Here is a 19,356-nt window from a genome sequence, read left to right as displayed (position 1 = left end):
TCTCTCTCTCTCTCTCTCTCTCTCTCTCTCTCTCTCTCGCAAAAAAACAAAACCAAATAATAACAGGAATAATTTATAACATATTGAAGAAAAAAGAATCAATGTTTATAATGATACTAAAAAGATTATAAAGAAGTAGAGGAGAATGGAAACTTCTTTAGAAAAGACAGCTAATAAATGTAGTTAAGAGTGTTCTAATTCTGTCACCAGTTTACAACCATCATAGTACCAATTGGTTGGTGCAAGAATCGTTAATGGATGCTAAAATATGGCATGTTTTGGTGGACAACAGGATATTTCACACAGACTCAAAGCTGTCACCCTATAGATTACTTAGCAATTAGAAAATGAAAAGGGCACCTTACAGTGCTGGTAGATAGCACTTTAACCAAATGGTCCAGCCTATTAGCATTGCCACTGATGGGACAAACTGATACTTTGTTATTCTTATCCAAATGAACAAATTTATTAAAGATTTTTTTTATTTTTTTTTATTAAAGATTTTATTTATTTATTTTTTAAATTTATTTGAGAGAAAGTGAGTATAGGGGAGGGGTGGAGGGAATGAATCTCAAGCAGACTCTTCTCTGAGCATGGAGCCTATCACAGGGCTCAGTCTCATGACCCATGAGATCAAAACCCATGAGCAGAACCCAAGAGCTGGATGCTTAACCTACTGAGCCACCCAGGCACCTCAGAGATTTTATTTTTAAGTAGTCTCTACACCTAACATTGGACTCAGACTTACAACCCCAAGATCATGAGTCCCATGCTCCACTGACTGAGCCAGCCAGGTACTCCTAAAAATATTTTTAAATTTATAAAGATAGGGGATCCCTGGGTGGCTCAGCAGTTTAGCGCCTGCCTTCAGCCCAGGGCACGATCCTAGAGTCCCAGGATCGAGTCCCACATCAGGCTCCCTGCATGGAGCCTGCTTTTCCCTCTGCTTTGTGTGTGTGTGTGTGTCTCTCTCTTTCTGTCTCTCATGTATAAATAAATAAAATCTTTAAAAATAAATAAATAAAGATACTAATATTAGGGATCCCTGGATGGCTCAGCTGTTTAGTGCCTGGCCTCGGCGCAAGGCGTGGTCCTAGAGTCTTGGGATTGAGTCCCACATCAGGCTCCCTGCATGGAGCCTGCTTCTCTTTCTGCCTATGTCTCTGTCTCTGTCTCTCTCTCTCTCTCTCAGTGTCTCTCATGAATAAATAAATAAAATCTTTTTAAAAAAAGATACTAATATTAGTTTATACATGAGAAATTGTGACCCTTTTTCAAGGTTATGTAATCTGCATTAGATTGGAAATTAGAATTTCTTTTTTAAATCTAGATTTTAAATTTAGCCATATTAGGGATTTTGCTTTATAGAAATTTATGTTCTTACTTGGAGTGGCAATATTAATCCCAAATATGGGGAAAAACTGCTTTTGAAAGCTTTAACACTTACGAACTCTGTAACTGCTACCTTAATATTTATCTTAACTGTTCCTGTGCCCACTTTAAAAATTTCACCAGCCAGAGAACTTTGTTTTGCTAGCATAAAGAAGTAAATGTGGGGTGTCTGGATGGCGCAGTTGGTTAAAGCCTCTGACTCTTGTTTTCAGCTCAGGTAATGATCTCAGGGTTCTGGGATTGAGCCCTGAGTTTGGTTCCTCTCTCAGGCTGGAGTCTGCCCGAGATTCCCCCTCTCCCTCTCCCTTAGCCCCTCCCATTCATGCTGTGTCTCTCTCTCTCTCAAATAAATCTTTTTTTTTTTATTTTTTTTTTTTTAATTTATGATAGTCACAGAGAGAGAGAGAGAGGCAGAGACACAGGCAGGGGGAGAAGCAGGCTCCATGCACCGGGAGCCCGACGTGGGACGTCTCCAGGATCGCGCCCTGGGCCAAAGGCAGGCGCTAAACCGCTGCGCCACCCAGGGATCCCTCAAATCTTTTTTTTAAAAAAAAGTAGTAAATGTGTCTTTGTGAGCCAACCTGGATTATAATTAGCTTTTAGTGGTTGCATGTGTTCTTTTTCTTTTTTTTTTTTTTGACTTTAAAAAATTTTTTAAAAGATTTATTTATTTATTCAGAGGAAGGGGCAGAGGGAGAAGCAGGCTCCATGCAGGGAGCCCAATGTAGGACTTGATCCCCGGTCTCCAGGATCACACATCAGGCTGCAGGCGGCACTAAACCACTGCGCCACCGGGGCTGCCCAAGATTTTATATTTAAGTAATCTCTACACGCAGCATGGGGGCTTGAACCTACAATGTGCGGAGATCAAGAGTCACATACTCCACTAACTGAGCCAGCCAGGTCCCCCATATGTGTTCTCTTCTGCTGTTCTGAAGGTTGAATTGCCCCTTTCATGGGGCTGGTTTGGCAATAAATTGTGCTATTTTAGAGTAGGGTAATTGATGTGAATTATTCTTCCCTTAGACTTTGAGCATGTTTGAATTGGCCAATACTACTTTTGATGGGAGCTAATAAGGGTTTAAGTAAGGCAGAGAAAGGACAAAGCTTTCTCTTGTTTAGCAAAAAGTCAAACCTGCTGAAAGAGGGCAAAAACTACTCTTTTGTCTGAAAACCTTTTGCTTTTTTTTTTTTTTTTTAAAGATTTTATTTATTCATGAAAGAGAGGCAGAGACACAGGCAGAGAGAGAAGCAGGCTCCATGCAGAGAGCCCTATGTGGGGGGCTCGATCCCAAGTCTCCAACATCACTCCCTGGGCCAAAGGCAGGCACCAAACCGCTGAGCCACCCAGGCGTCCCAAACCTTTTGCTTTTAATTTAGGTCTTTACCTAGAATATTTCACAACAAACAAAACAGAGATTAATGTATTCTTTCTGACTGCTTCCCCAGTTCTTAGAAGTAAAAGAAAAGTTATATTGTTCTACTTACTTTGTCTTATGTATCACAGAAGAGTAAATGGTTTGGTTTTTTTTTGTTTTGTTTTGTTTTTAAGATTTATTTATTTGAGAGAACACGAGTGGGGGGAGGGTTAGAGGGAGATGGAGAGGGAGAGAGAACCAGTCTCCCCACTGAGTGGAGAGCCCATTGCAGGGCTAAATCCCATGACCCAGAGATCACATCCTGAGCTGAAACCAAGAGTCAGATGCTCAACTGACTGTGCCACCCAAGTGCCCCGAGATGGTTTTTTTTTTTTTAAATCATGTATGGATTTTGAATGTCATCAATTGATTTTCTGCATTTATTGAGATGAACGTGTAGATTTTTCCCCTTTTAATCTGTTGACAAGACATTACTAGTTCGGAAATAACATTTCTTGCTTCTTATCTCTGTCCCCCAGGTGATTTGTGGAGTTATGATTTCTTCAGTGGTGAGTTTGTGGTGTCACCTGAACCAGACACGAGTGTCCACACTCTTGACCCCCAGAAGCACAAGTATATTATTTTGGGGAGTGATGGACTTTGGAATATGATTCCACCGCAAGATGCCATCTCAATGTGCCAGGACCAAGAGGAGAAAAAGTACTTGATGGTGAGAAGTGGCTCAATGATTTAAAATTATTGTCTACACATTGTTCTACTTTTGTTTGTTTTTTTATTTTTTTTTAAAGATTTTGTTTATTTATTCATGAGAGACCGAGAGAGAGGCAGAGATACAGGCAGAGGTAGAAGCAGGCCCCACACAGGAAGCCCGATGTGGGACTTGATCCTGCAACTCCAGGATCACGCCCTGAGCTGAAAGCAGACGCTTAACAGCTGAGCCACCCAGGTGTCCCCTGTTCTACTTTTGTCAGAGGTCTTGAATATGAACTAAGGATGCTCAGTTTCAATAGATATTTGCATTTGCCTGGCTCTAAAATTACGTAAAACAGACTTTGCAGCTCATCAGGGGAATGAGACAGGATATAAATAAATGAAACTAGATAACAAAACACAGGGGATCCCTGGGTGGTGCAGCGGTTTGGCGCCTGCCTTTGGCCCAGGGCGCGATCCTGGAGACCCGGGATCGAATCCCACATCGGGCTCCCGGTGCATGGAGCCTGCTTCTCCCTCTGCCTGTGTCTCTGCCTCTCTCTCTCTCTCTCTCTCTCTCTCTCTCTCTCTGTGTGCCTATCATAAATAAAAACACACACACACACACACAACCACTGACTTTGTTATGAACAGCCCTTGACTTAATGGCCTATGAAACCTCATTAATCCTTTTGTTAAAAATTGAGAGGGGATCCCAGGGTGGCTCAGTGGTTTAGCGCCTGCCTTCGGCTCAGGGCATGATCCTGGAGACCTGGGATCGAGTCCCACATCAGGCTCCCTGCATGGAGCCTGCTTCTCCCTCTGCCTGTGTCTCTGCCTGTCTCTGTCTCTCTCTCTTTCTCTATCTTTCATAAATGAATAAATTAAAAAAAATCTTAAAAAAAATAAAAATAAATAAAAATTGAGATATAATTCATATACCATAAAATTTACCTTTTTAAAATCTATAACTCAGTGGTTCTTAGTATATTCTCTAAGTTGTGCAACTGTCACCGCTGTCTCATTCCAGAACATTTTTATCACTGCTCCCAAAACCCATAATCATTAGCAGTCATTCACTATCTCTTGCTACCTCCACCCACTGGCAAACACTGATCTGTCTCTATATATTTGCCTGTTTTTGGACATTTCATATAAGTGAGATCATATAGCATGTGGCCTTTTGTATTTGACTTCTTTCACTTAAGCATAATATTTTCAAGTTTCATCCACGTTGCTTGTAAATAAAAGTACTATATTTCTTTTTAAGGCTGAATAATTTTCTATCAGTGGATATACAACATTTAATTTATCCATCTGTTTGTCAGTTGATGGATATTTAGGTTGTTTCCACTTTGGGGCTCTTATGAATGACACTGTTGAGAATATTCACATACAAGTTTTTGTGTGGACAGGTTTTCAGTTTTCTTAGGTGTATACCTTGGAGTGGAATTGCTAATAAGATGCATAGTAATTATGTCACTTATCCTTTTATTAGTCCATTGCAAACCAAGAAACAACCATCAATAAGAAAAATCCTTTTCTTTCTTTCCTGGCTTGTTTGCAAACTGATTTCTTCTTCAAAGTAAGGAGAATTGGAAGAGTGTGATGGTGTTAAAGGCAAGGAAAGAGTGTTTTTTGGGTAGCAGGCAGCAATGTCAAATTCTGCAAAGAAGTAGAGGCAGATGGATGAGAACAGTATATATTGAGTTTTATAGTTAGGATCTTTTATTAGTGACCTTCAAGGATGAAGAGTAACTGGAATCAAGGGGATGGGCTATCCTTGGAAAAGATGATCTTTCTCTCAGATGGGAGGAATGGTAAAGCCATATTTTGGCATGAAAAGGAGTTAAAATTAAAAGAATTTGTATTGCTGCCATTCACCCAGCTAATAACATTAGATACTGTGCAGGGGAGTTAACTGTAGATTATGCTCCTTGCTCAGCATATACCATGTTGTTACAAATAGGATATGTTTATAGCTATCAGGACCTCTACTTGATTGTGAGTTGTTTAAAGGTAAGAGTTGTAAATAAAAATAAAAATAAAGGTAAGAGGGCAGCCCCGGTGGCGCAGCGGTTTAGCGCTGCCTGCAGCCCGGGGTGTGATCCTGGAGATCCAGGATCGAGTCCGCATCGGGCTCCCTACATGGAGCCTGCTTCTCCCTCTGCCTGTGTCTCTGCCTCTCTCTGAATGAATAAATAAATAAATCTTTAAAAAAAAATAAAGGTAAGAGTTGTGTCTTGATTCTTTTTTTTTTTTAAGATTTTATGTATTTATTCATGAGAGACACAGAGAGAGAGAGAGAGATGCAGAGACATAGGCAGAAGGAGAAGCAGGCTCGCCACAGGGAACCCAATGTGGGACTTGATCCCAAATTCTGAATCCCAGGATTACACCCTGAGCCAAAGGCAGACGCTTAACTGCTGAGCCACCCAGGCGTCCCTTGATTCATTTTTACAACCTTGGAGCTAACATGTTGCATTTGGTTAATGGCATCAGATGTAAGAGAAAGAGTGAATAAAATAGAGATTCTTTTATTAGAATTCTTTAATGATGAGAAAGAGAAACATTTCAGTGGCATGATGAGGTCATAAGCCAGATTGAGAGAACCTATTCATAAAACACCAAAGTGGTTTCAGAATGACTATTGAAGGAAGTATCCATATAATAACAATATTTAGAACAAGTGTTATGAAAACTGAGAAGGAAAAGATTGGAAACCTGGAAAGATTGGATAAGAGAGTTTCATGGACAAGAGTGATATTTGTGCAAGTCTTAAAGGTGGGATTGAATTTACCAGGTAAATAAGTGAGGAGAGAGAAGCTTTCCAGGTAAAGGAATAAAAAGTGTAAAGTCAAAGAAGAGAGACAGATTTAACATATTTAGGTTTCACAGATAGCTTGATGTGACTGAGGGAGAGGGGATAAAATGGTTTTAAATGCTGTTAGGAAGTTAGGTCTTTATATTCAGGTAGTAGAGAGTTATTGAAAAGCTATATTTTCATGATGCATTTTAGAAAGTTTACTCGTTGGGATGCCTGGGTGGCTCACTGGTTGAGTGTCTGCCTTTGGCTCATGGCATGATCTCGGAGTCCTGGGATCGAGTCCCACATCGGGCACCTTGCATGGAGCCTGGTTCTCCCTCTGCCTATGTCTCTGCCTCTCTGTGTGTGTCTCCTGAATAAATAAATAAAATCTTTAAAAAGTTTACTCATTTAATTGCAAGATGGAATATAAAATAGAAGATAATTGGTATTGAATATAAGGATTATATTTATTAGTAGGTGTAGGAAAACCTAGGCATTTAACAGAATTACCAATGCAAAGTTGTCCATGACAGAGAATGGGTGGCAGCAAAGATTACTGAAGAATCCCTGAGAGAAGGTGAATTTTGATGAGTAGAGTTTTGGTTATAAGGTTTGTCACCCACCTTTTTTTCACATGTTGATTCTTATTACCAATGTAAGTGATTTGATTTCTATTAATGGATTTATTAGGCTTCCTCTTTGGAGGCTACTGTTAAATTCCAAATGAGAATTTTTGCAAGCTTGATCTAAGGCAGCAGTGGTAAAACAACAGCAACAACAACAACAAATACATATATATGCAATAACAGAAGAAATAGAGTGATAGAATTGATAGAACTTGGTTGTTTTTTTTTTATAATTTTTTATTTATTTATTTATGACAGTCACAGAGAGAGAGAGAGAGAGAGAGGCAGAGACATAGGCAGAGGGAGAAGCAGGCTCCATGCACCGGGAGCCCGATGTGGGATTCGATCCTGGGCCTCCAGGATCACGCCCTGGGCCAAAGGCAGGCGCTAAACCACCGCGCCACCCAGGGATCTCCAGAACTTGGATTTTTAAGGAAGGATATGATGATGCCCAGACTTCTGACTGGTGATAGCTGTTAATCTAGAAGAAATACATTACTCTGGGGAAGAGGGGAGGTAATTAGTTCAGATGTAGGCATGTTGAATTGGAGGTGCCTGTGGTTAATCTAGATAGATATTTTCAGTAGGCAGAAATATTGAGAGAAACCTGGAAATATAAATTTGATTGGTAAGAGAGGAGTTAGGTAAAGCTGCTACAATTTATGAGATCACCTAGTGAGACTGTATGGTGGAAGAAAAGGACATGATATTAAGGATCCAAATCAGCAGAAACCAGTGAACTGAGTAAAAAATGCAAGTAAGGTAGTGGAAATGGCTTATACAGCAGTCCATCCCCCCCTCCCCCAATCCATGGCAGATACGTTCCAAGATCCTGGTGGATGCCTGAAAGCACAAATAGTACTGAACCCTATATATACTCTTTTTTCCTATACATACATAAAATGATAAAACTCAATTTATAAATTATATACAGTAAGAGATTAATAACAATAATAGAGAATTATGACTACTGTAATAAGTAATGTGAATGTGGCCTCTTTCTTAAAATATCTAACTATACTGTACTCATCCTTCTTATGAGATGATAAAATGCCTATGTGATGACATGAAGTGAATGACTTAGGCATTCTTTTTTTTTTTTTTTAGAAACTCAAGGCTTTTTTTTTTTTTTTTTTAAGATATTTATTCATAGAGACACAGAGAGAGAGAGAGGCAGAGACACAGGCAGAGGGAGAAACAGGCCCCATGCAGAGAGCCTGACGTGGGACTCTATCCAGGATCACGCCCTGGGCTGCAGGCGGCGCTAAACCGCTGTGCCACCAGGGCTGCCCTGATAGGCATTCTGACATAGCATTAGGCTATCACTGACCTGATGCTATGTCAGAGAAGGATCGTCTATTTCTTTTTTTTTTTTTAATTTTTTATTTATTTATGATAGTCACACACACAGAGAGAGAGAAAGAGAGGCAGAGACACAGGCAGAGGGAGAAGCAGGCTCCATGCACCGGGAGCCCGACGTGGGATTCGATCCTGGGTCTCCAGGATCACGCCCCGGGCCAAAGGCAGGCGCTAAACCGCTGCGCCACCCAGGGATCCCGGATCGTCTATTTCTAGACCACGACTGACCATGAGTAAGCAAGATTGTAGATAAGGAGCACTATCGTATAGATTTCTTTTTCATAGAGCTTTCTGGGGAAGTGAAACAGGCACACTAAAAAAAGTGAACATGAAGGGAGTCCTCAGTTCTCAGTGAGCTAGCATTTGGAAAGTGATAAAACTGGTGCTGGATAATGTGATAGATTAATGAATTAGAGATCATTGCTGCCTTTCATCAATTGTGAAGTGCATATTTTGTCTCACAAGAAAGAAAAAGCAATGTAGAAAAAAATAATCATTTACATAGTGGTACTTATCTTGGGAATGCAAGGATGGTTTATTGTATTAAGGTTTTAACAAAGCAGCTGAGAGGAGTTATTTGCAGTTTGCTATCAGTAATGTGTCAGAATACTGTTATATGCCCAAGATGGAACAACTCCAAATAAAGTTGATTCCCCATTTCATTTCTCCAAGGAAAGGATGAAAAAACCCTAGTTCTTTATCCATTTTGAATATATAAATTTCAGTGATAGAGATGACAATGACCTAAAGTACTTTATATATTTTTAATTTAGTGCTTTTAGTACATTATATATATTACTATATATTATGTATTATATATATATTTATATATACATATAATTTTTTTAAAGATTTAAAGAAATTTGACACAGAAAGCACAAGCAAGGGGAGTGGCAGGCAGAGGGAGAGGGAGAAGCAGACTCTGGTTGGTGGGGAATCCAATGTGGGGCTCAATCCCAGGACCCTAGGGATCACTATCTGAACTGAAGGCAGATGCTTAACTGACTGAGCGACCCAGGCACCCTTAATACATTATATATTATATAGTATGCATTAGAGTATATTATAATATATTAATATTTTTGTATTTACAGTACATTATCACATTATGTAAAATAATCACAAATTTTTTCTGCTTACAAAAAGTTCATGATTTCCACTTATTTTCATCATTCAATTATTTCTAAAGATACTTTTTAAGATATGTAGCCCTATTTTCTGAAGCACATCATTTTCATTCTTTAAAAGTTAGGAATTATTGAATCCACGGATTGAACCTCTGTATGATGCTCAGAGTTTTATGCCAAGCTACATTTATTTGCATAACATGAGATCATTTAAGGCTTTATTTGTTTTTAACTCTTTCTTTGTTGGAATTTTTTTTTTTAAGATTTTATTTATTTATTCATGAGACACACACAGAGAGAGAGGCAGAGACACAGGCAGAGGGAGAAGCAGGCCCCATGCAAGGAGCCCGACGTGGGACTCGATCCTGGGTCTCCAGGATCAGGCCCTGGACTGAAGGCAGCACTAAAACTGCTGAGCCACCCCGGCTGCCCTGTTGGAGTGTATTTGATCTCCATACCACAGCCCTTATTGTATTGCTTTTTTTCTCATATGAGTGACATCATTTTTTATACACAGTTGACGTTTAAACAACATGAATTTGAAATTTTTTTAAAGATCGATTATTTATTCATTCATTCATTCATTCATTCATTCATTCATTCGTGAGAGACAGAGAGAGAGAGAGAGACAGACAGACAGACAAGGCACCATACAGAGAGCCTGATGTGGGACTCTATCTGGGGTCTCCAGGATCACGCCCTGGGCTGAAGGTGGCGCTAAACCACTGAGCCAACTGGGCTGCCCCAACAACATGAATTTGAACTGTGTGGGTCCACTTAACAGGGATTTTTACAGTAGAGCATTGTACATGTATTTTCTCTTCCATATAATTTTCTTTTTTTCCCCAGCTTTATTGTAAGAATACAGTATATAATAATACAGATAACAAAAACATATGTGCTAATCAACTTAATTTTATTGCAAAGGTTTCTGGTCAACAGTCAGCTATTAGTAGTTAAGTTTGAGGGGAGTCAAAAATTATACATGGATTTTTAGTTGTGTGGGGGAGTTGATGTCTCTGATACCCCACATTGTTCAGTGGTCAGCTGTATATATTTAACAGTTGTTTATATTTTCTTGTCTCTGAGTTTTGTTCATATTCTTTGACAATTTTTATGTTGAGTCATTGCCTTTGATTTGCTGAAGCTCTTATTTTAGGAGGAAATTGGCCTTTGCAATGAGGTTGTTTTGGTTTGGTTTGGCCTTTTGCCAAGCCTGATTATCTCATTTGTGAATTGTTTATCTGTAATACATGATATTACTATTTTAGATTACTAAAAAATTACTATTTTATATTAACTTCTGTATAACTTTTCCTAATTAAGATTATGGTGAAGACTGAGTTTCTTATTACCAAAAAAAAAATAAAAATACAGATGAAATTTAACCATAGGATAAAGCCTTGTTTTATTTTAAAAATTTGGAGAAGTACTATTTTAACATAGTTATGGGACTATAGATTATGCTTGAAATTTTGGAAATTTAATTTATTTAAGCTATATTGAATACTTCATTTTTAATTTGCTACAGGTATAGTGGGAACTACATCTGAGTTGCTAATCTTCTTTCTTCTTGTTCTTTTAAATACAGGGTGAGCATGGACAGTCTTGTGCCAAAATGCTTGTGAATCGAGCACTAGGCCGCTGGAGGCAGCGTATGCTTCGAGCAGATAATACTAGTGCTATAGTGATCTGCATTTCTCCGGGTGTGGACAGTCAGGGAAATTTCACCAATGAAGATGAGCTCTTTCTGAACTTGACTGATAGTCCTTCCTATAATAGTCAGGAAACCTGCTTGATGACTCCTTCCCCATGTTCTACACCACCAGTCAAGGTATATAGTTCTCTATATTATTTGAATTTTTTAATTGAATTTCTTTGGTTAATGTTGCTTGAAAAGTTTTCAGATTCTTCATATTACAGGATTTTGGATTTGAACTAGGTTCAAGAAAATGATGGATCTTCATCATGCAACTTACTGTCATTGATTAATCTTCACATCAGTACTATTTTGAATGCCAGCTGTGTCTACCTAGTAGAAAGGAGATGTACATTAACAATATTCTAACAATATTCTAATGATCCTCTTCTAATACAATGAACATTTTTAAGCATTTAAGTTTGTGAAGTACTTTCATATATATTTCATTTGAACCTCATAAACCAAATAGGTAATTAGTGTAGGTGTTACTCTGTCTTATAGATAATAAGACTAAGAGATTAAGCAATTTGGATAAGATCATGCAGACTCAAGATTGAAGTGGACCTTAGGATATCAGACCTTAGAGCTGACTGTCTAATAACTTGGGCAAGAAACATTCTTCCTCTTCTTACTCAGTTAATTTTGAATGAGTTCTTAAGATACGCTGTGAAATAATTTAAATGGTACCATATTTCCTTTTTTCTGATTTCATCCCAGTATTTTTCTACTAAAAATTAGTTCTATTGATAACTGCTTTGTTATACTTGGGCCTTCTGAGAATGGGCTTTTATTTATTTTTTTTATTTTTGAGAGAGAGAGAGAGAGGAGGGGAGAGGAAGCAAGAGAATCTTAAGCAGGCTTCACACCCAGCGTGGATCCCACCCCCAGGCTCAATTTCATGACCCTGATATCATGACCTGAGCTGAAACCAAGAGTTGGCCGCCTCACTGACCAAGCCACCTAGGCATCCCACAAAAGATGTTTTTGAAATTATTTCTAAAAAATCTAAGACCGGGCAGCCCGGGTGGCCGAGTGGTTTAGTGCCACCTTCAGCCCAGGGTGTGATCCTGGAGACCCGGGATCGAATCCCATGTCGGGCTCCCTGTGTGGGGCCTGCTTCTCCCTCCGCCTGTGTCTCTGCCTCTCTCTCTCTCATGATTAAATAAATAAATAAATAAATAAATAAATAAATAAAATTTTAAAAAATAAAAAATCTCAGACAATGATCTAATAATAAAGATGAGATTTATGTATGCACTATCTTATATTTCAGCATTAGTTGCTTGCTAACCAATTGACGTCACCCAGATAATAGGAAAATATTTGGAGCTGTTCAGAATAATTAGTGTTGTTGGCTCTAACCTAACAAATAAAGTCAAAGCTCTTTCTGCCCAAGAAATTGTGTTTTATCTTATTTGATAACTACGAGAATACACATAATCTCTGATTATTTTCTTGTTAAAGTAATCCCATATTCAGTAACATCTAGATAAATATAATGACATTCTGGTCAGTTTGGTTTTTAAGACATTTAAACTAGGCATTTGAGACTAGGTTTATCTATCTATAGACATGTCAGCTTCTGTGTGGATCCTAAGATATACCAGTAATCAGATCTTTGTTTTGGGATGGATATGGTAGAAATACCTCTCTCTTTTTTTTTTTTTAAATGTTTATTTATTTATGATAGTCACACACAGAGAGAGAGAGAGAGAGAGAGAGGCAGAGACACAGGCAGAGGGAGAAGCAGGCTCCATGCACCGGGAGCCTGACGTGGGATTCGATCCGGGGTCTCCAGGATCGCGCCCTGGGCCAAAGGCAGGCGCCAAACCGCTGCGCTACCCAGGGATCCCAGAAATACGTCTCTTTAAGGGATGTATTACGCTGGCACACATTTCTTTCTCCATTCTTTCTTTAGGACAAAACTAAATTTAGCTGTTTTTTAATAAAGCCAAGAGCTATAGGAAGGAGGAATTTGGAAGGGAGTTAAAAAAATGAATACTTAGTTTCATTTGTGTTCTAGGCACAATTTTTTAGTTTAATGTTGGATTATAAGATAGGTGGAGCAAGGCAGTTGATCTTTTAAAGTAGTAAAACTTGGGATCCCTGGGTGGCTCAGCAGTTTGGCACCTGCCTTTGGTCCAGGGCGTGATCCTGGAGCCCCAGGATCGAGTCCCACGTTGGGCTCCCTGCGTGGGGCCTGCTTCTCCCTCTGCCTGTGTCTCTGCCCCTCTCTCTCAGTGTGTCTCATGAATAAATAAATAAAATCTTTAAAAATAAATAAAGTAGTAAAGCTTAGTTTTATGTGTTTTTAACAGGTGATCTCTCAATCATGTTTTTTTTTTTAATGATTAAAAAAATTATTTGAGAAAGAGAGCATGACGAGAGGAGAGAGGTAGAAAAAGAAGGAAAAGCAGACTCCCTGATGAACAGGGAGACCAATGTGGGGCTCCATTCCAGGACCCGGGGATCATAACGTGAGCCGGGGGCATACGCTTAACCTGAGCCACCCAGGCGCCCCAATATCACATGTTTTATGAACATGTAAGAAGATTTAGTAATACATGTAATTAATCTGGGATGAATCTGAGAATTCTGAGCAGTTATCTGTGCTAACAGATGCAATGTATTCCCACAGAATGCCAATCAAAAGAGAAGGGAAAAGAAAAGTTCAAGGAGAAAGTAGGGGAAGAAAAGCCAGCACATGTGTAGTGTTAGAATAATAATATATGAATTTTAAAAAGACACAAAACAATAGAAATTACAATAAATTGTGTTAACTCTAAAGTTGTTCCATTGTTTTGTTTTGTTTTTTATAAAGGATTCCATCTAATGTCTAACCTTGTTTTACAAACTAGAGCAGTATGTTTTATTCCTATCAATGACTTGGTTATTACCTTCTTTCTTATGCCCAAATTAATGATGTGGGGAAATCCCTGGGTGGCTTGGTGGTTTAGCGCCTGCCTTGGGCCCAGGGTGTGATCCTGGAGTGCTGGGATCGAGTCCCATGTTGGGTTCCCTGCGTGGATCCTGCTTCTTCCTGTGCCTGTGTCTCTGCCTCTCTCTCTCTCTCATGAAAAAAATAAATAAAAATCTTTTTTAAAAAATTAATGATGTGATTGGTAGTAGGAAGCCTTCTCTGTCTGCCTGGTCTTGTTTTAAGTCTTTTTTCTGCATTAAAGCAGGACAAATTCTAGCTCAACAATTTCCTATGAGTAGATACAGTTTTCTGTGATTATTCAGAACATGCTTGTGACCAGGGTACGTGTTGGAATCAACCTGATGCAGTGCAGAAGGATAAACTCACATGCATCTCTTGCTGATATTATTGAAAGCCATATATAAATATCCTGTAATGAAGACTATTCTGTTATCCTTTCTCAACACTGGTAACTTTGAAATAAAGTTGCTGCCCAACATCTAGTCAGTGTTGAAACAAATTAGAAGAATTGGGCTTTCAATAAACTATGCAATGTAAAATAAATAAATGAATTGATAACTGCAGAAAGATAGAGTATGTTCTTAGTTAAAAACAAAAACAAAAACAGTAGCAGCAGCAATCTGGTTAAGGCAGTACCGAATTAGGAACTAGAGCTTCTCATCTCCAGTCTCAATTTGACCTAAAGTCAATATTTTTTATTCCATTAAAGCATGTTGATGTTTATGGTGAGATTGAAATGCTTTTGGATGGCTTAAATGTCCCTTTTTTTCTTAATCCTAAAAACATTAAATTCTTTTTATAAGTATATTTTTATGTAGCACTTTTTTTTTTTTAAAGATTTTCTTTATTTATAAGAGAGACAATGGCAGAGACACAGGCAGAGGGAGAAGCAGGCTCCATGGAGGGAACCCAGTGTGGAACTTGATCCCGGGTCTCCAGGGTCACGCCCTGCGCGGAAAGCAGCGCTAAACTGCTGAGCCACCCGGGCTGCCCATGTAGCACTCTTTTGAAAGGCGTTTATTTTTCTTTTCTTTCTTTTCTTTTCTTTTCTTTTCTTTTCTTTTCTTTTCTTTTCTTTTCTTTTCTTTTCTTTCTTTCTTTCTTTCTTTCTTTTCTTTTCTTTTCTTTTCTTTTCTTTTCTTTCTTCTCCTCTTTTCTTTCTTTTTTCTTTTCTTTTTTTTTTTAAGGCGTTTATTTCTAAGGAATTTTTATATCAGAGTAAGATATATATTTTCATTCACCCTCTACAAAAGAGTTTACTTGAGAATATACTATTTTAATAAACATGATTTGATTAAAGGGAAAAGGTGTGAGGGAAATGTTACATACTTAAGAAGGGAGACATAGTATTTATGTTTAAACTTTGTTCTTGAGAAACTATTAAGACAATGATTTCATAAAATATTAATACTATGGGAGATTTGGGTTTGATAAGAAAAATATTCTTCTCTGTCTGGCAGTGGGAAAAGTATTTGGATTATATGTAGATCTAGAGCACTATATCTAAAGGAGTAGTGCATATCTGAATCACGTCTATAAAACAATACCTGAGGGACACCTGGGTGGCTCACTGGTTGAGCATCTGCCTTTGGCCCGGGTCATGATCCCAAAATCCTAGGATTGAATCCCACATCGGGCTCCCCAAAGGAAGCCTGCTTCTCCCTCTGCCTGTGTCTCTGCCTCTCTCTCTCTCTCTCTCTCTCTCTCTCTCTCTCTCTCATGAATAAATAAATAAAATCTTAAAAAAAAATACCTGAAAGTTTCTGTATGATTTTTCATTTATTTTTTTGAGAGTTGCCCCAGTCGTGTTCTGTGCCCTCTAGATTCCCAGATGTCCTGCTTTTCTCAAGCCATAAAACATAGAGGCTTCTAGTGTTGGGGAGATGGGTGTGAAGCAGCAATATAAGTTTGCGGTATGACATTATTGCTTTAATGTTGCACTTTATATTTTCTCTACTACTGAATATTCAGAAATAAGAATGTAGAAAAAAATAGGAAAGTAGGAAATCAACCAACCAACCAAGAAACAAATTTGTCACTTATACTAATGAAACTTCATCTAATGGTTGAGCTGAATTCTAGGATACATTATTTATTTGGCTTATTTTCTTGTTTTTTAGTCACTGGAGGAGGACCCATGGCCAAGGCTGAACTCTAAGGACCATGTACCTGCCCTTGTTCGTAGTAATGCCTTCTCAGAGAATTATTTAGAAGTCCCAGCTGAGATAGCTCGAGGAAGTGTCCATGCGACAGCTATACCCTCAAAAGATCCAGAGCCACTTGAAGAACATTGCACTAAAGCCCTGACTTTAAGGATACATGATTCTTTGAATAATAGCCTGTCAGTTGGCCTTGTGCCTACCAATTCAACAAATACCATCACGGACCAAAAAAATTTAAAAATGTCAACTCCAGGTCAAATGAAAGCCCAAGAAGTTGAAAGAACCCCTCCAGCAAACTTTAAAAGGACATTAGAAGAATCCAACTCCGGCCCTCTTATGAAGAAGCATAGACGAAATGGTTTAACTCGAAGTAGTGGTGCTCAGCCTGCAAGCCTCCCCACAACCTCACAGCGAAAGAACTCTGTTAAACTTACTATGCGACGCAGACTTAGGGGCCAGAAGAAAATTGGAAATCCTTTACTTCATCAGCACAGAAAAACTGTTTGTGTCTGCTGAAATGTATCTGAAAAATGTTTTTTTTCCCCCAAACTTAGGATTTAAGAGGGCTTTTTGAAGTTGGTGCCGAACTTGAACTTTTTTTAAGGGGACAAAATAAAATAGTATACAGTTTGACTTTTTGGAATTCAACAGTTTTATCCTGGCCTTGTACTTGCTTGTATTATAAATGTGAATTTTGTAGATGTTAGGGTGTAAGTTGCTGTAAAATGTGTGTAAATTTGTACACTTCACACAGACTCAGTCTCTTACTCTGATACACAGTAAATAACAAAGGGGCAAAAGGTTAAAAAAAATCAAAAGAATCTATTAGGTTTTAGAAATACATGTAAACTTTTAAAAATGCTTATTAAGAACTTTGTATAAGTCACTTGTGATGAAAACTACACAACTTTTTAGGTAAATTATTAAGCAGACTGGAAAAGTGATGTATTTTCGTAGTGACCTGTGTTCCCCTGGATGTTCCTTAGGGACAGCTAGTGTCTTTTAAAAATTATTTTTTATTTCTAATTTCTTAATTCAGAATGAGATTTTTCATAGCAGAAGTGTTGAGCCATGCTGAGAGTAGCTTGGTGTTAGTCTCCGTGTCCTAATTAAAATACTATGCAGTATCTTTTAACTTGGTAGCATTTTTCTGAAACATTAATCATCAGATGTACTCCCCAAATGTCTAGGGGAGTGTGTTTGCCTACAAAGGTGCCCTTCTCCATCATCCCAGACACCCACTGGCATTATTAGGTCTTAAAGGAGTTACCCTCTCTCGTGTTTGAATAAAATATGTGAAGTTTTTCTTGCTATTTCAATAACGGATGGTGCTGCTAATTCCCAACATTTCTTAAATTATTTTATATATCGTACAGTTTTCATTGATTATATGGATATATGTTTGTTCATCTAATAAATCAGTGAACTGTTCCTGATGTTGCTGGATTTTTGTCATTGGTTTAATTTTATTTTTATTTATTCATTCATTCATTCATTCATTCATTCATTCATTCATTCGTGATAGACATAGAGAGAGAGGCAGAGACTGGAGGAGGGAGAAGCAGGCTCCATGCCGGGAGCCCGACGTGGGACTTGATCCCGGGCGTGGGACTTGATCCCGGGCCTCCGGGATCGCACCCCGGGCCAAAGGCAGGCGCCAAACCACTGAGCCACCCAGGATCCCCTTTGTCATTGATTCTACTGATATGATTTGTTTTGCCTTGATCATGCTTTAGAGTAACAAAGATACATGTAATGTTTATTTTTGCACTCTTCATTTTTTAATTTTAATTTAGAATGCATTGAAACAGGCTAAATATCCAATAATAGAATACGATTAAGAATATGGTAAAGTTGGGATCCCTGTGTGTCTCAGCGGTTGAGCATCTGCCTTCGGCTCGGCGTGATCCTGGAATCCTGAGATTGAGTCCCACATCGGGCTTGTTGCGTGGAGCCTGCTTCTCCCTCTGCCTGTGTCTCTGCCTCTCTCTCTTGTGTCTGTCATGAATAAATAAATCTTAAAAATTTTTTTTGATGAAATATGTTGCATATGAATTAAAGCTTTGATAATATAGGAAAGGACTAAGACACTAAGAGTATGTCATTTTGGTGTGAATTCTGCTACAATGAGAAAAATTTTAAATGTATTAGAACAAGACATATTAAGATATTGAGGAGTTACTTCACTCATTCAACATCCAAAATATGTTAGGAACTACAAAATTGGAATGCCAGTTTTCAGTAACAGGCTTGAGAATCAGGGTCCTGGTAAAACGTTAACTGTGGCTAGTTTTTTTTTTTTTTTAGGATTTTATTTATTCATGAGAGACATAGGCAGAGGGAGAAGCAGGCTCCAAGCAGGGAATCTGACATGGGACTCGATCCTGGGTCTCCAGGATCCGGCCCTGGGCTGAAGGCAGCGCTAAACAGCTAAGCCACCAGGGCTGCCCCAACTGTGGCTAGCTCTTAAAAAGGATTTTTAATTACTGAAGTTTGTTTGTTTTACGGATTTTAGAGCAGGAGTGGGGGGAGAGGGAGAAGCAGACTCCCGGCTGAGCAAGGAGCCTGATGTGGGGCTCGATTCTAGGACCCTGAGATCATGACCCGAGCCCAAGGCAGTCATTTAACTGACTGAGCCACCCAGGTGCCCTGAAGAGTTTGTTTTTCAGATCTTTCCAAGACAGAGACGTAGCAACTAGTAGACACTCTTGAAAGTCCGTTTATTGTGAAGGGCTTTTTCCATCTTTTTTGTTGTTTTTCTATCTTTTAGACCTGTATACCATGTTAGCTGTACCCACTAGAAATTCAACAAATCTGAATGTACATTAAAATTCATTTAGCAGGGGTCCCTGGGTGGCTCAGCGGTTCAGCGCCAGCCTTTGGCCGAGGGCATGATCCTGGAGTCTCAGGATCAAGTCCCACGTCCGGCTCCTGGCATGGAGCCTGCTTCTCCCTCTGCCTCTGTCTCTGCCTCTCTCTCTCTCTATGTCTATCATGAAAAAAAAATAAAATCTTTTAAAAAATAAAAATAAAATTCATTTAGCTATTTTACTTTTTCTGCCAGTGATTGTAAATCCTGGCATTAGTGCAATGGAGTCCCAACTCCATATAGTAGTAGCTATTAATACGAGAAACAGTTTTGGTTTAAGACACACCTGCAGGGCAGCCT

General features: G+C 38.7%; 1 protein-coding gene across 1 annotated transcript in view; it reads left to right on the top strand.

Annotated features, from left to right (window-relative positions):
- PPM1D (protein phosphatase, Mg2+/Mn2+ dependent 1D) overlaps nucleotides 1-17,618 on the top strand; it is a 56,624-nt gene extending 39,006 nt beyond the window's left edge. Inside the window, exons 4-6 of the mRNA XM_055337899.1 lie at nucleotides 3,290-3,480; nucleotides 10,974-11,216; nucleotides 16,146-17,618. Coding sequence (XP_055193874.1) covers nucleotides 3,290-3,480; nucleotides 10,974-11,216; nucleotides 16,146-16,703 — 992 coding nt within the window. The 3' untranslated portion in view covers nucleotides 16,704-17,618. The remainder of the gene's footprint in view (nucleotides 1-3,289; nucleotides 3,481-10,973; nucleotides 11,217-16,145) is intronic.
- The last annotated feature ends 1,738 nt before the right edge of the window (nucleotides 17,619-19,356 follow it).

Source organism: Nyctereutes procyonoides, unplaced genomic scaffold (genome assembly GCF_905146905.1).
Source record: "Nyctereutes procyonoides isolate TBG_1078 unplaced genomic scaffold, NYPRO_anot_genome, whole genome shotgun sequence".
In the NCBI taxonomy this organism is placed as follows: Eukaryota; Metazoa; Chordata; class Mammalia; order Carnivora; family Canidae; genus Nyctereutes; species Nyctereutes procyonoides.
The sequence above is the reverse complement of the archived record's forward strand: the minus strand, read 5'-3'. Positions and strand labels throughout refer to the sequence as shown.